At 27.7% G+C, this 17,795-nt stretch overlaps 6 protein-coding genes across 6 annotated transcripts; 3 read left to right on the top strand and 3 right to left on the bottom strand. All coding sequences in view use genetic code 12, as the record gives it.

The window, feature by feature from the left end:
- Positions 1-3: 3 nt before the first annotated feature.
- Positions 4-1,779, bottom strand: SIK1 (snoRNP complex protein). The gene has a single exon (XM_064882301.1). It carries the CDS (start codon positions 1,662-1,664, stop codon positions 159-161), a length of 1,506 nt encoding a protein of 501 aa, XP_064736620.1. The 5' UTR covers positions 1,665-1,779; the 3' UTR covers positions 4-158.
- Positions 1,780-1,865: 86 nt separating this feature from the next.
- On the bottom strand, positions 1,866-5,011 carry UGA3 (Uga3p). Its single transcript, XM_064882300.1, has one exon. It carries the CDS (start codon positions 4,940-4,942, stop codon positions 1,946-1,948), a length of 2,997 nt encoding a protein of 998 aa, XP_064736619.1. The 5' UTR covers positions 4,943-5,011; the 3' UTR covers positions 1,866-1,945.
- An 898-nt stretch (positions 5,012-5,909) lies between these two features.
- Positions 5,910-7,385, top strand: UBC4 (E2 ubiquitin-conjugating protein). The gene is made up of 2 exons (XM_064884795.1): positions 5,910-6,117; positions 6,567-7,385. The coding sequence occupies exons 1-2, from the start codon at positions 6,074-6,076 to the stop codon at positions 6,964-6,966; spliced, it is 444 nt and encodes a 147-aa protein (XP_064736618.1). The 5' UTR covers positions 5,910-6,073; the 3' UTR covers positions 6,967-7,385.
- A 505-nt stretch (positions 7,386-7,890) lies between these two features.
- On the top strand, positions 7,891-11,441 carry SPT7 (SAGA histone acetyltransferase complex subunit). Its single transcript, XM_064882299.1, has one exon. The coding sequence runs from the start codon at positions 8,159-8,161 to the stop codon at positions 11,300-11,302; it is 3,144 nt and encodes a 1,047-aa protein (XP_064736617.1). The 5' UTR covers positions 7,891-8,158; the 3' UTR covers positions 11,303-11,441.
- Positions 11,385-16,473, top strand: RJT21DRAFT_122121 (uncharacterized protein). The gene has a single exon (XM_064882298.1). It carries the CDS (start codon positions 11,771-11,773, stop codon positions 16,424-16,426), a length of 4,656 nt encoding a protein of 1,551 aa, XP_064736616.1. The 5' UTR covers positions 11,385-11,770; the 3' UTR covers positions 16,427-16,473.
- RJT21DRAFT_48934 (uncharacterized protein) lies at positions 16,468-17,196 on the bottom strand. Its single transcript, XM_064884794.1, has 2 exons — positions 16,913-17,196; positions 16,468-16,819 (listed from the first exon to the last, which is right to left on the bottom strand). Exons 1-2 carry the CDS (start codon positions 17,001-17,003, stop codon positions 16,509-16,511), a joined length of 402 nt encoding a protein of 133 aa, XP_064736615.1. The 5' UTR covers positions 17,004-17,196; the 3' UTR covers positions 16,468-16,508.
- Between the last annotated feature and the right edge of the window lie 599 nt (positions 17,197-17,795).

The raw sequence follows: 17,795 nt of genomic DNA, 5'->3' as shown, positions 1-17,795 counted from the left end.
CAGTGATTTCCGTTCTAAATAGATATATTAACATGCAATATAAAAAATGGCTATATTTTACAAAAAACAAAGCTTAAGACTCGTAATGTCAAAAACTAAGAATAAAACAAGTGTTTAAGAAATAAATGCTGACTGTTTCATTAGATATGAGTGATGATTTAATCCTTTGACTTCTTCTTCTTCTTCTTTGGGGATTCTTCATTATCATCTGATTTTCTCTTCTTTTCTTTCTTATCTTTCTTTTCAGATTTTTCTTTCTTGTCTTTCTTTTCTTTCTTTTCCTTCTTCTCGGATTTGTCTTTCTTTTCCTTCTTTTCCTTCTTTTCTTCAACTACTGGTTCATCAATTAAATCACTAGTTCCAGTTAATGCTAAAGCAGCTTTAATGGCATCTGAGTTTTTCATTGGTGGAGCACCAGTATCGTAAAAGTTTAATCTTTCTTCAACTTGTTTCTTTAATACTTCACCAAAAGCAGTTGATGGTTCATCGGAATAATTATCAATTCTTGATGCAATAGAACACTTGTTAGCTAAATATCTTGAAATTCTACCCTTATTCTTAGCAGAAGCCTTACCAATGAAGGATGAATGATAAATTAAACCATACTTTGGAGTATTACCTTTAGTCTTTAAAGCTCTGAATAAAGCTTTTTCAGCTCCTAAGATTTGAACAGTAGAAGCAGCTTGTTTAGACAAGTTAGTTAAAGAACCAGCATGAGAAATTAATCTAGCACCAACAACTTCACCAATTAAAGTTGATAAATTTGGAGCAACAGTATGCATCTTATCAGTTAAATATTGGAATAATTTAGAACGATAATCAGAAATATTAACAACTCTTTCAGCAAAAGTAGAAACATTTTCCATATCTTGTTCACTAATATCTTGACCCATAGAGATTCTAGCATTATCAATAATTCTTTGAGCAAGACCTGAATCTTCATTAACTAATGCAGCAACATCATGTAAAGATTCATCCGATAATGAAGCTTTATCTTTAATAGTTAAAGCTAATTTAGCATATGTATAATTATCAGGAACAATCTTGGCCAATTCAGGAAAGTGCCATCCGTACCATTCTTTAACTCTCATGGAGAAAGTATTAATATCTTTATCTAATTGATCCAATAAAGCAATAGCTTGAATAATATGATTATCATTCTTTTGAACTGAAAACTTAACTTTAGCTCTTGAAAAGGCATGACCTAAACCTAATTGAGCTCTTTCAATATCACCATCTTGTAAATCTTTAAATAATTTAGAACCATGAACTCTTATACCTCTTAAGAAATCTTGAACAATTTCATTTGATAAACAATCAACATATGGGAAAACTTCTTTAATTGATGGACCTAAATTTTTATCGGATACACCAAGACTAATTTTATTCTTTTCTGAACCCTTTGGTAAATTGAGTTCTAAAATTGATTTTAAATAATCAGATACTAAACCTTCAGAAATATCATTGGCATTTTCTAAAGCTTGAGCAGCACCTTTAAATGGAGCAAAAGATACTAATTCAATCATCTTTGAAAATTTCCCTAAATCATTAGAAGCTTCTTGAACTTCTTTCAGTCTGGAAGCAATATCATCTTGTTGAATTAAAACCTTGAAGATACCGTACCCGGTAGCTTCTTCAAATAGAAGATAATCCAATCCAGCCATCTTTGGGTTTTATAAGTGACTTAGTAATTTAGATACTTCAGGTATTTTTAATTATTATATGTACTCAGGTTGAAAATTTCTTTCCTCATCTCTAGCAATTTTTTTTTAGTGTACCATCGGAAATTTTTCGAGGATAGTTTGCCATTTTACACGACCACAGGATCATATGCAGAGTCACGTGAATAACAATATACCAATTAGTATAAATTATTAATTTAATTAAACTATACATATATAATAAATAATTATTTAATTAGTTAACTAAACTAATCAATTGTAGTCTAAGCAAAATTAATATCCCAATCTAATTCTCGTAAAATAGAATGCCAATCTACTACCATATTACCATCTTTATTATTTTGCCATACCTTCTCCATTAAATATTTAGCTCTTCTAACATTCCAAGGACCATATAATTTAATAAAATTTTCAACTCTTTCCTTCATAATATCTCGATCAAGTTTAGAAACACAATGAATTCCTGAAATAAAAATAGGAAATACAAGTGATGCTTGTACAGGAGAATCTAATAATATATCAATACATTTTAATAAATCATTATTAAGAATTTGACATTCAAGCATTGATGGATTGCATTTCATAATGGCTTGTTTAAGAAATAATTTAGCACTTAATTGAAATGCTTCAAATAATGTTAATTGTAATTCTAATTCTTCATCAGTTAAACCTTCTAAATCAGTAGTTGTTGGTCTAGCATTATCAATTTCTTGTTCTAAATTATGAGCCTTTTCTACAATTGTATGAAGCATTATACTAACTTTTCCATGTTCACTAGTATCAGAATCATTATCAATATCAAGCAGTAATGTTGGACTAGCAGGTGAATCAGAAATATCAAATTCATTTGGTGAATCTCGTTTATAATACAGATTTAATGTCTTTTTAGTTTCATATACTAATGTACTAATATCACCAATAATTCGATAAAGCTTTTTAGAAACTCCTAATAAAGGATTTAAATTACCTCTTGAATGACCTTCTTTATCAAGAAAAATTGTATCATATTCTTTTGAAGTAAAATATGTACCTCTTTCACTTGATGAACTAGCCAATAAATCATGATAAGCAAAATTTGAAATTAACCAATGTTCTTCCTTCAGATTATTAAAATTTAAAATTCCTCCATTTGAACTTAAAATTTTCCATCCCCATCTTAAATAAACTGACCAATATTTAACATCTCCTTTACAAATTTCTGCTCCACATAAAATTAATAATGTTGCTAATTTATTTATTATTGATTGTCTATCATCATGATAATGTCTTATAAGTGATGATTTTTCTTCTTTATCTAATGATCCACTAAGATGTTCTAAAGCAAGATTAACATATTTAACTCCTTCTTCTGCCCATGAACCTCCTAAATAAAATCCAGCCCATGCTAAAATTCCATAAAGAACTCCTTTATCTTTATGAGCTAAAGGTAAAAATACTTTTTGATATGAATTAGAATCATTTTGAGAAACTGGAGCTATTGAAATCTTACGTGATAATACATCAACATAATAATTATATAGATATGAACTACTTGCATCTGATAATTCAGGTAAATGAGAGGGATTATATTTTGGACTTGGAGTTAATATTGAAGCTAAATTCGATATTAAATTACTGTAATTAGAAGGTGAAAGTCCATGAAGATTAGTACTACTTTGAGATGGACTTAATCCATAAGTATCATTATTCATACCTCCAAATCCCATTGATTCCATTACAGATGAAAAATTCAGAGAATTTATTATCAAATCTTTAAATTCAGAAGGAGTTGTGGAATTAATATCTCTTACATTATTATCATCATCATCATCATTATTATTATCATTGTTATCGTTATCGTTATTTTCATTATCATCATTATTGTTACTGTTTTCATCATTAAGTAACGTTATCTTATTGGAAGGATCATCATTTGGGATACTGATATGATTGTTTCCACTTAAATCACGAATAAAATTTAAGAAACCAGTTGGTGATAATGGAGGAGGTGATCGACTAGAATCTAAGTCTAAGGGAGGAGGAGAACAATCTTTATGTTGATTATTATGTTCTTGAGCCTTTGCTTCATTTTCAATCTTCCTTTCTTGTTGAATTAATGGATTCATTAAACTTTTGATAGTTGGAGAATTAGGCAGCAATGCATAATTACCAAGTAAATTGTTAGTATTATTATTATTGGTGTTGTTATTGTTGTTATTGTTGTTATTACTAGTACTAATGATATTGCTTGGTCTACGAGTAGTACCATTTATATGCCTGGCAGTTGGTGATATTGTTGATCTTAAATCTGAACTGTTGTATTGAAACAATTTCGGACTTTCAGGAATAACAGATGGAGAATTCACATTACTACTAGAGGGAGGCACTTTAGTTATCAGAATACCTCTATCATGAATATGAGTTTCAAATTGATATAAATGATCGATATTCCCAGGAGAATTGTTTGACGTTATATAATTGGACGGAGATGGATTTATTCTAACTGAAGAATATAAATCATCAGGAGACTTTGATTCTACGGATGATATTGAGGAGGTAGACACTATCATTGGATGATGTTGTCGTGTATCTGAATTTGAATTTGATAATGGAATCGGATGTTGTATGTTTGTTGAATCATGAACTGGAACTGGAACTGGAGCTGGTGAGTAAGAAGATATAGATTCTCTTACAATATCATTATTATATATATTATTTGATGATGACTTTGATTTTCTCTTTCTCAATTTATTATTACTCTCTTCAGCTATGACTTTACTTTTAAGTTGACGAATTTGATCTTCGGACATTTGAGAATCAATCCAAAAACATTCCTTTTTAAGTCTTAAACATGCTGAACATATTGGTTTAATTTCATCACATTTCTTCTTTCTAATTTTACACGTTAAACAACCATCCCGTGATCGTTTTGAATTTTTAAATGAAAATAAATCAGTTGAACTATTAATTACTTTAAATGATGAATTAATTGATGATGAAGGTGAGTTTGCGGGGTCAAACACTGATTCTATAGGAAATTCTCTTTTTTTAATATTAACATTATTATTATTATTTTTGGTAGTTGGTTTTGATATTCTATTAGTATTAGATTTAATATCAGAAGATGGTAAGGATGAATTTTCTAATGGTGATGAAGATGAAGTTGCAGTTGAAGTTGTAGTTGTAGTTGAAGTTGAATTAATTTTCAGATGTGAGTCTGATCGTACTATATCCTTATTTATATTTTGCTTCTTTGACTTTGAACTGAAAGTCACTAACATTCGAGCTATATATGTATTTGCGGAAGGTTATAGTTCTGTAGTATTAATATTAGTATTAGTATTAGTATTGTAATTGTAATTATAATTATAATTAGATGTAATTATTAACAATCAATTGATGAAAAAGTTAGCTTTAAAAAAAAATATTATCGCTTGAGTTAAACCTAAAACTATGTAGTGGATTAAGATTATTGATTGTTATTGACCCTAACGTAAGTTATATAGTGACTAGTAGAATTAAGACCAAATTCACTTGATGTTATTATAAGATAGAATTGAAAAATATTACACTGTCTCATCCACTTTACAGGATTATCCCCATACTTCGCTAACCTTTACTTAGTGAGTTGAGTCGTAAAGGGCAAATATTTCCCTTAGCGAGTAATATTTTTTTTTGGGCTAGCCGGGACCTTAGGTTAGATTCATATTAATGTTGGTCTACAATATATATATTGAGATCACAGTAGACAAGTATATAACTGATCTAATGTAATATCGAATGGGTTAAAGTATTTTCCCATTAGTAAAGTAAAGAATAGTAAAGTAAAGTTAAGTCAAGTAAATATAAATACTTGTACAGTTACACTTGTATATTGTATATTGTATATTGTATATTGTACATTGTACATATGGTAGCGAGGGTTGGTGGAGGGTCAAGTGGTTATTTTAATACGCAACTAATTATAGTACTGATAATAGAATGTAAACAAATCAGGTAAACAACATTACAATAATTTGCAATCATGTAAGTTACTGTATTATAGAATTTATATACATACATGATATTTTGGGGCTATGAATCACATGACTTGCTTACCTTGCATGTCATACTACCAGTTACTGAGAGTCGCAGTAAAAACCAGACTGATTTTCCTTAAGGTTCTACTGAATTCCATTGTGAGATCACTATAAATCCATTAGAAAAAACCTGTAAATGCTTACGAAATCCAGCGCTAACGGTTTACAGGTTACCCATAGAGTTACGGATTTTTTCTACGCACTTCCAATTATAACACCTTTCTTTTCTTTTCCTTCCCTTTCCTTTCCTTTCCTTTCCTTTTCTTTGATTTATAAGATACTTCACATTATCTACTTCCATATAATCTACATACAATCATCATTATCTAAACCATGTCGTTAAAGCGTATTAACAAAGAGTTAGCCGACTTAGGAAGGTATGTACTATAATTTTTTTGCCCCTATCATTTACCCTTTTAGAGCTTATCTCATTCTCAGTTTCACTAATTCTCAGTGTCAGTCTCAGTCTCATAATTTGTCTGATTTACCGCACTTGTCACTCCACCCACTTTTATAATCAATAGTTGAGACTCAGCGTTAAAGTTAATATTAGTAATATACTACTAATCATATGATCAATATATCATATCATTCTATAGTGGTTTAATAGTTGAATCATTTGATCACTCACTCGCTCGCTCGCTCATCCTTCATCCACTGGACGTTCATTTTTTAGTTCGTGTATTTTTTCCCAGTAAGAGGTCTGACGAGTATAAATCACCACTATTTCAAAAGGATATATCATAATATGAGAATGATTTAATAATGAAAGGGATATCTATATATTTATATAAAGATTTAATTTACTAACAAATAATTATTATAGAGATCCACCATCTTCATGTTCCGCTGGTCCAGTTGGTGACGATTTATATCATTGGCAAGCATCTATCATGGGTCCTCCAGATTCTCCATATGCCGGTGGTGTATTCTTTTTATCAATTCATTTCCCAACTGACTATCCATTTAAACCACCTAAGATTGCCTTCACCACCAAAATTTATCATCCGAATATTAATGGTAATGGTAATATCTGTTTGGATATATTAAAAGATCAATGGTCTCCGGCATTAACTATCTCAAAAGTATTATTATCTATTTGTTCTCTTTTAACAGATGCTAATCCTGATGATCCGTTGGTACCTGAAATAGCCCATATTTATAAACAAGATAGAGCCAAATATGAAGCCACTGCTAAAGAATGGACAAAGAAATATGCTGTTTAGACTATATTAGACTAAACTAGACTAATTTTCCTTTTGGTTCAAATTCTTTACGTATGAAATTTTTTATTGTCCAATTTTAATTTTAATTTTAATATAACGAACTATAGAGTTATCAATTTTAGTAACATTTTTTAATGAATAAATTAATTAATCAACCTACTATTTAACAAAAGAATTTATATAATAAGAAGACAGGTTTGCATTATGTTATATCAACTTAAAGTTATATTATGTTATGTTAAATTGAACATCTCTATGTTTAATTTTATCATTAAATATTTTGAATAATAGAAACAATGAATGGCTAATGATAAACCATATTTTATTATAATTATGATTATGTTGTAGAACTAAGTAATTGTAGATTGTAGAAAAAACATTTATTAGCAGTAGTGAAAAATGCAAATCGCACCCAAAGCGACGTGAATTTTTCGAGACCTAAAAAAATCTCAACCATATTAAAAAATCATAGTTAATACTAAAGCATTATAATTATTCACAGTATAATCTATCTCCAGGTGATAGAATCCATCAAATAAATTGTGGGGATCTATTCCAATAAACATTCTGAATCCATTAATATTAATTTGTTACAATATCCAATTCAAACTAATAAAGATATTTGTAACTAATAGTATAAGTATAATACCCATAATATATATATAAATAAAATATATGTGTGTGTATATATACTATATACGTAAGTAATAATTATCACCAGTTCAATTTTATAAAAACGAATTAAGTTAAATTTGTACACATATACTCATAAAAAAATTTACTCGAGTTATAATTAGTGATTTTAATTGCTGTAAAAATAAATTTATAAAAATATATCATGAATAAATTAACAACATTCCAATTCAATAATAATCGGAGATTATTTGAATTAGCTAAAAAATTACATGAATCGAAATTCTTTGAAGTATTTCTTAATGAATATCAATATAAAATCTTAGATCAAATACTAACAAGAAATGATTTTAAACTTTGGTCACATTTCCTTGAAGGTGATTGTTTTGTAAAATTTATTAAAAATAATAATAATAATAATAGTGAAGATCACCAATCTATAAATGAAACTCATGAGGAAGACGAAGAGACAAAAGAGAAAAATGGTAGTCAAGATGAGAAAGAAAATGAAGTTGAAGAACCGGAGATTCAATTTGAGGAAGGGTCAAAAAATATTAAGATGTTGGCTTTACATATACGGTATTTACTATGGGAAAAGGCTATTGATTATTATTATAATGCAAAGGATTTAGATGAATCTATTGATAATATAGAAGAAGTATCCGATGACTTTGAATTGATAGATAATCTTGATGAACTACCTCTAGATGATGGTGAGAAAAATAATGATAAGACAGAAGTCACAGAGAAAGAATCTGCTCCTGTTAAAGTAAGAGAAGAAGAGGATGATTATGATGATGATGATGATGACGATGAAGACGGAGAAAAGGAAGGAGAAGAAAACAAGAAGAAGGAAGAAGAAACCAAAGATGTGGATATGATTGATGGAGAAGATAAGCCTGACTTACAATATAATGATGAAAATCAAGTCATTTTAGAAATACCGATAGGAATATTTAAATCTGTCACTTCAAACAACAATAATAACAATAATAATAACTCACAAGATTCTTCCAGTAATGATTCACAAACAACTCCAGAAAATTCTCATATAAATCATAATAATTCTAATAATTCTAATAATTCCAATAATAATATTAAAGATATTACAGCCATAGAAGATCAAGATAAATTGATTCGAGAATTTAACAAAGTATATCATAATTTTGAATATGATCGAGAAACATTAATTAAACGTAGAAAATTAGAGAAATCAGATTTACAACTTGAAGATTCTAAGAATAATCAAGGTGATAATGAAAATAATAATAATAATGGAAATTCATCTAGTTTAGATGAACCAATGGCAGGCATAAATTTAGGCGCAGGTAGCACAAGTCTTCAACATTTATTAAATACAATTAAACTGAAAAGAGATGATGTTCCATTAAATGATCATGAATTAAGATCACTTTTTATGGATGTAAGAAAAAATCGAGGTAAATGGGCAAGCAATGAAAGAGTTGGTCAAGAAGAATTATATGAAGCTTGTGAAAAAGTTGTTCTGGAATTAAGAGGTTATACTGAACATTCAACACCATTTTTAAATAAAGTTTCTAAAAGAGAAGCTCCAAATTATGGACTTATAATTAAAAAGCCAATGGATCTTAATACAGTTATGAAGAAATTAAAAGGATTTTCATATAATTCTAAACAAGAATTTGTTGATGATTTATTATTAATTTGGTCTAATTGTTTAACTTATAATGCAGATCCAAAACATTTTATGAGAACTCATGCGGTTGCAATGCAAAAGAAAACTTTAAAATTAATTCCTACAATTCCCAATATAACTATTAGAAATCGTAGTGATATTGAAAAGGAAGAAGAATTAGAAGAAGAAAAAAATGGTGGTAGTACTCCAAGTGCAAGTGGGAAATCAATGAAAAAGGGTAGAAAAAGATCACGACCTGATCAAGTTAAATCAGAAGCTACTGAACCAGGAACTCCAATGTCATTAGCACCATCTGTAGTTGATTCTCCTAATGTTGGAGGTTCTGAAACTCCTGGTACTGAAATTTTACCTTCTGCAACTGGGAATACTACTAATGCAGAAGATGAAGATGAAGATGAAGAGGATAATGATAATTTAAATGGTGATGCAAATGGAGTAACTGAAGAAGAAGATGAATTTGATCCTGAATTATTAGCATGGAGATCATTAACTGCCAAATCAAGAGCTAATTATTGTTCACAACGAGCAGAATTATTTGATGAAAATTATCATCTTAAACCTGAAGCAGCTGCTATTATAAGGCAATCAAATGAAATGAAAAATTTTAATCAATATTTAAGTAATAAAGAAGTAATTTCAAAAACTCAAAGTCTTTTAGAAAATGATGAACCTTATTTATTAGAATATGATTTAACTGGAGGAATTCCGGGATTTAAATATAGTGGAATTGATAAAGAAACAGAAGAAAAGAATGAACAAAAACTTGCTGATGTATTATTACAACAAGTTAATGGAGATGCATCTAAATTAAAATCTTCATTTGTATTACCAACTGATAAAGGATTAAATAAAGTATATTTTCAAAATATTCATGAAATTCAAGAAATTAGAAAGATTTGTTTTAAAATATCACTTATACGTCAAATGCAAACTCAACAATTTGTTCATCATACACAAATGAAGCAACCAGAAATTGAATCTATAAGAGAAGTTGATGTTGATAATGCATCTAAATTACCTAATCATGATTCTTATAATAATCAAATTCAATTTGCTGTATTAAGAAGAAATGTTAGTAAGATTGCCATGCAAACCGGATTTGAAAAGACTGAACCATTTGCAGTTAATACACTTACTCAATTAGCTGAAACTTATATGAGTAATTTAATTAAATCACTTAAATTACATACTGAATCAAATTCTTCAAATAAACTTGATGATACTTCAATTTTATTATTATCATTATTAGAAAATGGAGTTAATAAACCTGATGATTTATATACTTATGTTCAAGAAAGAATAATTCGACTGCAAGAAAAACTTAAAGATCTTCGAAATAAATTATCTAATTTTTTAAAAGAATTATTAAGACCAGGATTAGAAAATTTTAATGAAAGAAGTTTTGAAGATAATAGTGAACAATTTATGACTGGAGATTTTTCAAATGATTTAGGTGATGATTTTTTTGGATTCAAAGAATTAGGATTAGATAAAGAATTTAATATGCTTAGTACATCAATTCCAATTTATTTATTACATGCAAGATTGAATAATTCTTATAGTTCAAATGGTGGAGCAAGTAAACGTTATAAATATGAAGATTTACAAGAATATATTCCATCATATTTAACGGCAGCAGATGTTGATAAACAAATTAAATTATTAAGACCATTTTATAGTAAATTAAATGAGAAATCTAAAGCTCATTATATTAAATTACAGAAAAAGAAAGGTGAACCAGCAGATTTACCTGATGATAATTCATTATTATTAATTGAAGATGAAGAATTACCTCAAAAGCAAAGAAATATTCGACCAAGATTACCACCTACTGGTAAAATTACTGCTATTAAAAAGAAAATTATTGCAAATTCATTCTTTTTACCGGATCTGGATGAAGATCTGGAAGGAATTGTACCTGTAGATGATAGATTAAATGATTTAGGAGATTTTAGTACCCCGGAATTGCTGGGGACCGATATTAGATCGCCTATGAAATCTCATCCGACCGTTAAATCGGAAGCTTAATCATACTATATAGACACTACGATATACACGACATACCATATATACGTATAAATATATAAATACATATATCATATATAACATATGTATGTATATAACATATATAATATATACATACACACGTATATACATAAACACGTATAACCCTCATATACCATAATACACGTTCATATACCACGCAAACACAATCGCCATAGTTAACCACGTTTAACTTTAACTATGCTCGCACGCTCGCCCACAATATGTCCCACCTCGGCCATCTTAGACCGGTTCTGACCAGAAAAAAGATCGGGTCGGTCTAAAGCAGATATCAAGGAAACCACGTATGAGTCAAGCAAAGTAAAGAAAGCAAAGAAAGCAAAGAAAGCAAAGCAACCAGGATAAACTATTCCATATTCATAATTCATATTCAATAAGCTATAAGCAATAACCTTTTATAAGTCAATACTAATAACAAATGTGGTAAACATTATGAGTAGAGAGTCCAGTCCTAATTATTCACCATCACCTTCGCTATCTTTTAATCAAAATTTATCAAAATTATCAAAAGATGATATTATTAAACGAGATATATTTGGTAGAACAATACTTCATTTATTAATTTTATGTAATAGATATGATCTTTTAAGAAATTTATTAAAAAATAATGAAATTAAATCTTTACTTAATCTTGTAGATTATGAAAATGGATGGAATTGCTTACATTATTGTATTTATTTTAAAAGATTAATATGTTTTAATATTTTAATTGAATTTTATAAGAATTGTTCAAAAATTAATTTAAGTATTTCAAATAATAATTTATTAATGGAATGTTTAAGATATAAAGATAGAAATGGAGTTGCACCAATTCAATTATTAGGTAATGATTTTAAAGATTTAAAATGGATACCTCAATATATAAATGAAAAGAATGAATTTCATATAGCTTATAGATTTGGGACACCAATTGAGGGATCTAATGATATAAAAAATGATGTAATAGTTAATACCAATAATACCAATAATAATAATAATAATAATAATAATAATGAAAATATTCCTAATAAGAAAAGAGATTCTAATAGAATATCACAAATATCTTGGAATCCTAAAAGAGGTGGATCGGAAATTTATCTGTTTGGATCTAATTCTAATAATCAACTTGGAGTAGGAGATTCAAGAGATAGATCTTTACCTACAAAGATAAGTCATGATATTTTTAAATTTAAAACCAATGAAACTGATTCAATTCAAGGAGCTCTTAAAAAGCCTCGATATAAACAATTTTCAATTTCTAAAAATCATTCATTAATTATAACTCATGAAGGTGAATTATATTCTAGTGGAATAGGATCTAGAGGTCGATTAGGTCATGGATTTAATGATGTAAATGATTCATTTAAATTTAAAAAAATTGAATTTTTTAATAATGCAAATTTATCAATTCGAGAAGTGGCCATATCAAATAATCATTCAATTGCTTTAACAACTGATAATAAAGTATATGCGTGGGGATTAAATAGTTTCCATCAATTAGGAATTGAATCAGAAACTTCAATTAAATATAATCAAACTAAAGGATTTTTAGAAACTTTTGAATCAATTCCAACACTTGTTCAAGGAGATTTAAAAAAAAATTATAATCATATAATTGGAATTTGTGTATCAAAAGTTCATTCAGTGGCATATACCAAAAATGAAATATTCTTTTGGGGTTTAAATATTGGACAAATGGGTATACCATCAATTAAGGGCAATGTTGAAGTTAAATTATCTGATCAAACTTTTAAAGGAGAAATTCAAAATTTTCCAAAATTAGTTCAACTTCGAGATGAAATTAAAAGTATTGATACTAATGAATTATGTACTTGTGTGGTAACAATTAAAAATGATATACATATTTATTATAATTATCAACATTTTAAATTACCAAAAATTCCAACTAGTTCAAATTCTGATAAACATTTTGATATATTTATTCCTACAAAATTAACTCAAGCTGTTGGAATTAAAAAAGTTGTAACTCGTAGTATAAATTATTGTGCTTTATTATTAGAAAATGGTAGTGTATTAAGTTTTTCAATTAATAATATTAATGATATTAAAAATATAAAATATTCATCGGTTTGGAAAGGTTATGATCATGATATGTTAGCTACAGATATAGATGTTTCAAGTGATGGATCTATTGTTTTATGTACAAGAAATGGATCAGTATTTTTAAAATCATCGGTATCATCTCAAAGAAAAAATTCAATGTCTTCAGCTTCTTATTTACCTTCAACTCAAAGTAAATTTAAAAGAATTGATAATTTAAATAAAATCGTTAAAGTTTCATGTGATATAAACTTTTTATCATTTGGATTTATAAGAGATGATATAGATATTTTACCATTAAAATTACAAAAGAATGATTTTTTTAAAGATATTGAATATTTATGTCCATTAATTGATTCAAGTTCAATTAGAAAACAACATCAATTACTTCAAGTTAATCATAAATTTCATACTTATATATCTAATTTTTTATATCCTAATGATTCATTAATTAATGAACTTATTGATGATGATGATAATGAAGATACTTTAATAGATAATGAATCGGATATTATTCAATTTGATTTATTAAAGGTTCAATATGATGATAAATTCGATAGAAATCGAATGAAACGAGAAAAATTAATTAATACCCTTGATACTGAATCTGAATCTGAATCACTTATTGGACTTTTACAATCTGATTTACCTTATTTACTTCAGAAATTTAATAAGAATAATCATTTAATTAATGATAGTGGTAAATCTTATGATTGTTATATAAAACTTAAACATTATCCCGATACAATTATTGGGGTTCATAAACATATTTTAGAAGTTAGATCTCGAATATTTTTTAAAATTTTAAATCCTGAACATGAAGGTGATTATTTTATTAGTGAATCTTATAAAGTAACTTATGATTCAATTAATAATATAATCGAATTTCATAATGATTTAAGATTTGAATCAATTTTATTATTAGTATATGCCGTATATACAAGTAAAAAAATTGATATATGGTCAGGATTTACTTCAAGACAAACTTATCCTCCACATTTAAAACAAATCTTTCAAGAATATTCTGATTTATTAAGTATTTTTCAAATATCTAATTCATTTGGAAGTGAATTTACTATTGAACAATATATGGAATCATTTAAAAGTATATTAGATAAAGATTCTGGAGATGTAATAGTTAAATTAAATGATGGATTTATTAGATGTCATTCATATATTTTAAAAGCTCGATCAGCCTTTTTTGAAACGGTTTTATCAACTAGATGGGATAATGAATTAGAATCTAAACAATTAGATTTTACTGGATTAACAAAATTTCAATTTAATATAATTTTAAGACATTTATATGGTTATAATGATTTTGAATTATTTGATTGTTTTGGTTATGATTTTTATGATCAAGATGAATTTATTAATGATATTTTAGAATTAATTGAAATTTCTGATGAATTATTATTATTTCAATTAAAATCTTTATGTCAACTTGCAATAATTGATTTTATATCATTAGATAATGTTATGGTATTATTAATTCATGCAGATTATTTATCAGCTCCTAAATTATTTATGAATTGTTGTTGGTATATTTATAATAATTTAGAAATATTATTATTTGATTCATCTATAAAAGATTTATCTCTTGATGTTTTAAAAAAATTAGAACATCAAATAAATTATTTTCAAAATTGTAAAATTCTTGATTTTGCTAATGAAAAGGGTGAACTTAATCAAGAAATGTTAATTAATTCATTTGAAATTGATTCAAATGGTTTATTAACTACTTTCTTAAATGATATAAATTCATTTAATGAATATTTTATAAGTGATAGAAAAGGTTGTTTAGCATTTGAACCATTAATTGATTGTAAATTTGAAATTAAAAAGGTTTCTAAAGATCCTATTAAAAAGAAAAAATCTCGAAAGAGTTCTAATCTTACTAATGATATATTAAATTTTAGAGAAACTATTTCAAAACAAAAAGGTCCTCAAATTATTAGTCCAATAGCTATTGATGATAATGATGGATTTGAAGTTGTTCTGAATAAACAAAGAAGAAAATCAAAGGCTTCTACTAGTACTGCTACTTCTACTGCTACTTCTATTGTTTCAAGTCCTTCTCCAACTCCACCAAATTCAATTCCTCCTTCAAGAAGTTCTTCAGTTGTAAATGGTATGAATTCTTCAATTTCAACTAAACCTCCATTAGATCCAATACCAATTACAAAACCAATTAAAGTATCTGGTCTCAGTCCATTTTCAAATTGGGCTTCTAAGAATTCTTCAGGTTCTCCCATACTTAATGAAAAGTTCCAACCTATATTAGGTAAACCTGCTGAAATTACAACCAATGGAGATTGGAATAAAAAGACATTAAAGGCAAAAATTGGGCCAGTGGTTAAATTATCTCAAAAGGAAAGAAAAAGATTGGCTGCATCATCATTAGAAGATCCTCAATCACAATCACAATCAGAATCCAGTAAAATATCAGGAAATCCCTGGGCTAAACAAGTAACTCAAACAATTAATGTTGGTACTAATTTAAATGATCTTCCAGTATTAGGAAGTAGTTCAAGTTCTACACCAATTGCACCTAAATTAAAACCAATTAATAATGGAAAATCATCTAATTCTAGTTCAATGATGTCAAGAAAGGGTTCATCTTCTAGTACTGGAGGAGTGGGAAGTTCTATTCAATTTTCATCTGTGGCATCAGTGAATGGGAATGTAAGACTTGATGCAGAATTTAATAAAGTTTATTCTACTCCATCATTAACTGAAGTTATGATTCAAGAATCATTAAGACTTGAAAGAGTTAAATTAGAAGAATCTCAACGGAAAACTTTACTGGAAATTCAACAAGAAGAAGAATTTGCTAAATGGTGGGCTGAAGAGTCTAAGAAAGTTCAAAAACAAATGGGATTAAATAAAGAAGACAATAATAATAAACCTAAATCTTCTAATCGAAAGAAATCAAATTCTAATAACACTACTCTGTCAAAGAATGGTAATGAAAGTCATGGTAAGAAATCTAAATCTCATACAACTAAAAAAGATAAGAAACCTGCTACAGAATCAGTTTCATGCTGATAATTTATTATATATAAACTAAACTAAACTAAACTATTTAATGACTAAATGTATTATATTTATTATATGAATTTAATTTGTTCTACAAGTCAATTTCATCGGGAAACCATCCGAATTCATCTAAATCTATCTTATGACCTGCCAGAACAATTACCCCTTCCAGTCGAAGTCTATCCGCTTGTAAAAATTGTCCACTAGAATTTGATCGAGGAGAGATTTTCCCTACACTCAGTATAACTCTATACCATGGTAAAGTATCAAGATTAAAATAATCTTCACGTTCATTGGGAGTTAATTCATCTCTTAAAGATTTTAGTATAAGATGACAATGTTTTAATGAAGATCCTACTTGTCTTGAATTCTGTGGTTTACCTAATAAATATGCTATATGACCTATATATATAGTTAAATAATGTTAGTAAAGTATAGATAAACTATAGATAAACTATAGATATACGCGTCCAACAATTATGACTTATTACTTACCATAACTAGTAACTTTACCATAAGGTATTTTGGATACTACAGTATATACTGCATGGTGAAAGTTCTTACTTTCATCAGTTAATGAAACCATTTACAACTACTTAAGAATTTTAATAATTCTTAGTTAACTAATTACAACAAAGTCTATCATATTGGCAACTTTTACCAGTGACTGTATATAACCTCCAATGGTATTGCTGCTAAAAAGAGATATTTTGCTCCAAATTATTACAATTAGTATTTTCTATTCTAACTGTTTATTTATTAACCTTATTAATTAAAAACCTAATATACACTATATATAATAGATTAATATCAAACATCAATTGTCGAGTTCAAGTTGGCAAACCAGGCCATTTAAATTAATTTTTGTAGTTGATACTAATCCAATAACAATGAGGATGATGTTTTGTGACGTTGATGATGAATCAATCAATCAAAATAATTATAATTATATAATTTAAGTTCTTAATTAACTTATAAAGCTAATAAAGCACCAGCAGCTAAAGCAGCGGCACCAGCAGCGAATTGGACTCTAACACCAGCACCTTCGTAAGTGGAAACATTAGAAGCAGTGTAGTTAGATGGAAGAACAGAAGTTGATCTGTATGGACAGTTGGTAACGGTTTCTGGACATTCATCTAAGGTAACTAAAGTGGTAGATAAAGCAGTAACGGTGGCGTTAGCAGCAGCAGAAACTAAAGCAGCGGAAGTGGCGATTAAAGCGACGACGGAGAATTGCATTTTAAAAATTAACGAAAGTAAGTAGTTGGTAATATATGGGTAGTATTAAACTAAGGATCTATGATGATAAAGAAAAGAAAGAAATAAGAAAAAGGAATTAGAATTGATAAACCTAAATTTAATAAGAACTTGGACTCAT

The sequence above is a fragment of the Scheffersomyces amazonensis genome (genome assembly GCF_036850825.1).
Source record: "Scheffersomyces amazonensis strain UFMG-HMD-26.3 chromosome Unknown RJT21scaffold_6, whole genome shotgun sequence".
Lineage (NCBI taxonomy): Eukaryota > Fungi > Ascomycota > Pichiomycetes > Serinales > Debaryomycetaceae > Scheffersomyces > Scheffersomyces amazonensis.
The sequence above is the reverse complement of the archived record's forward strand: the minus strand, read 5'-3'. Positions and strand labels throughout refer to the sequence as shown.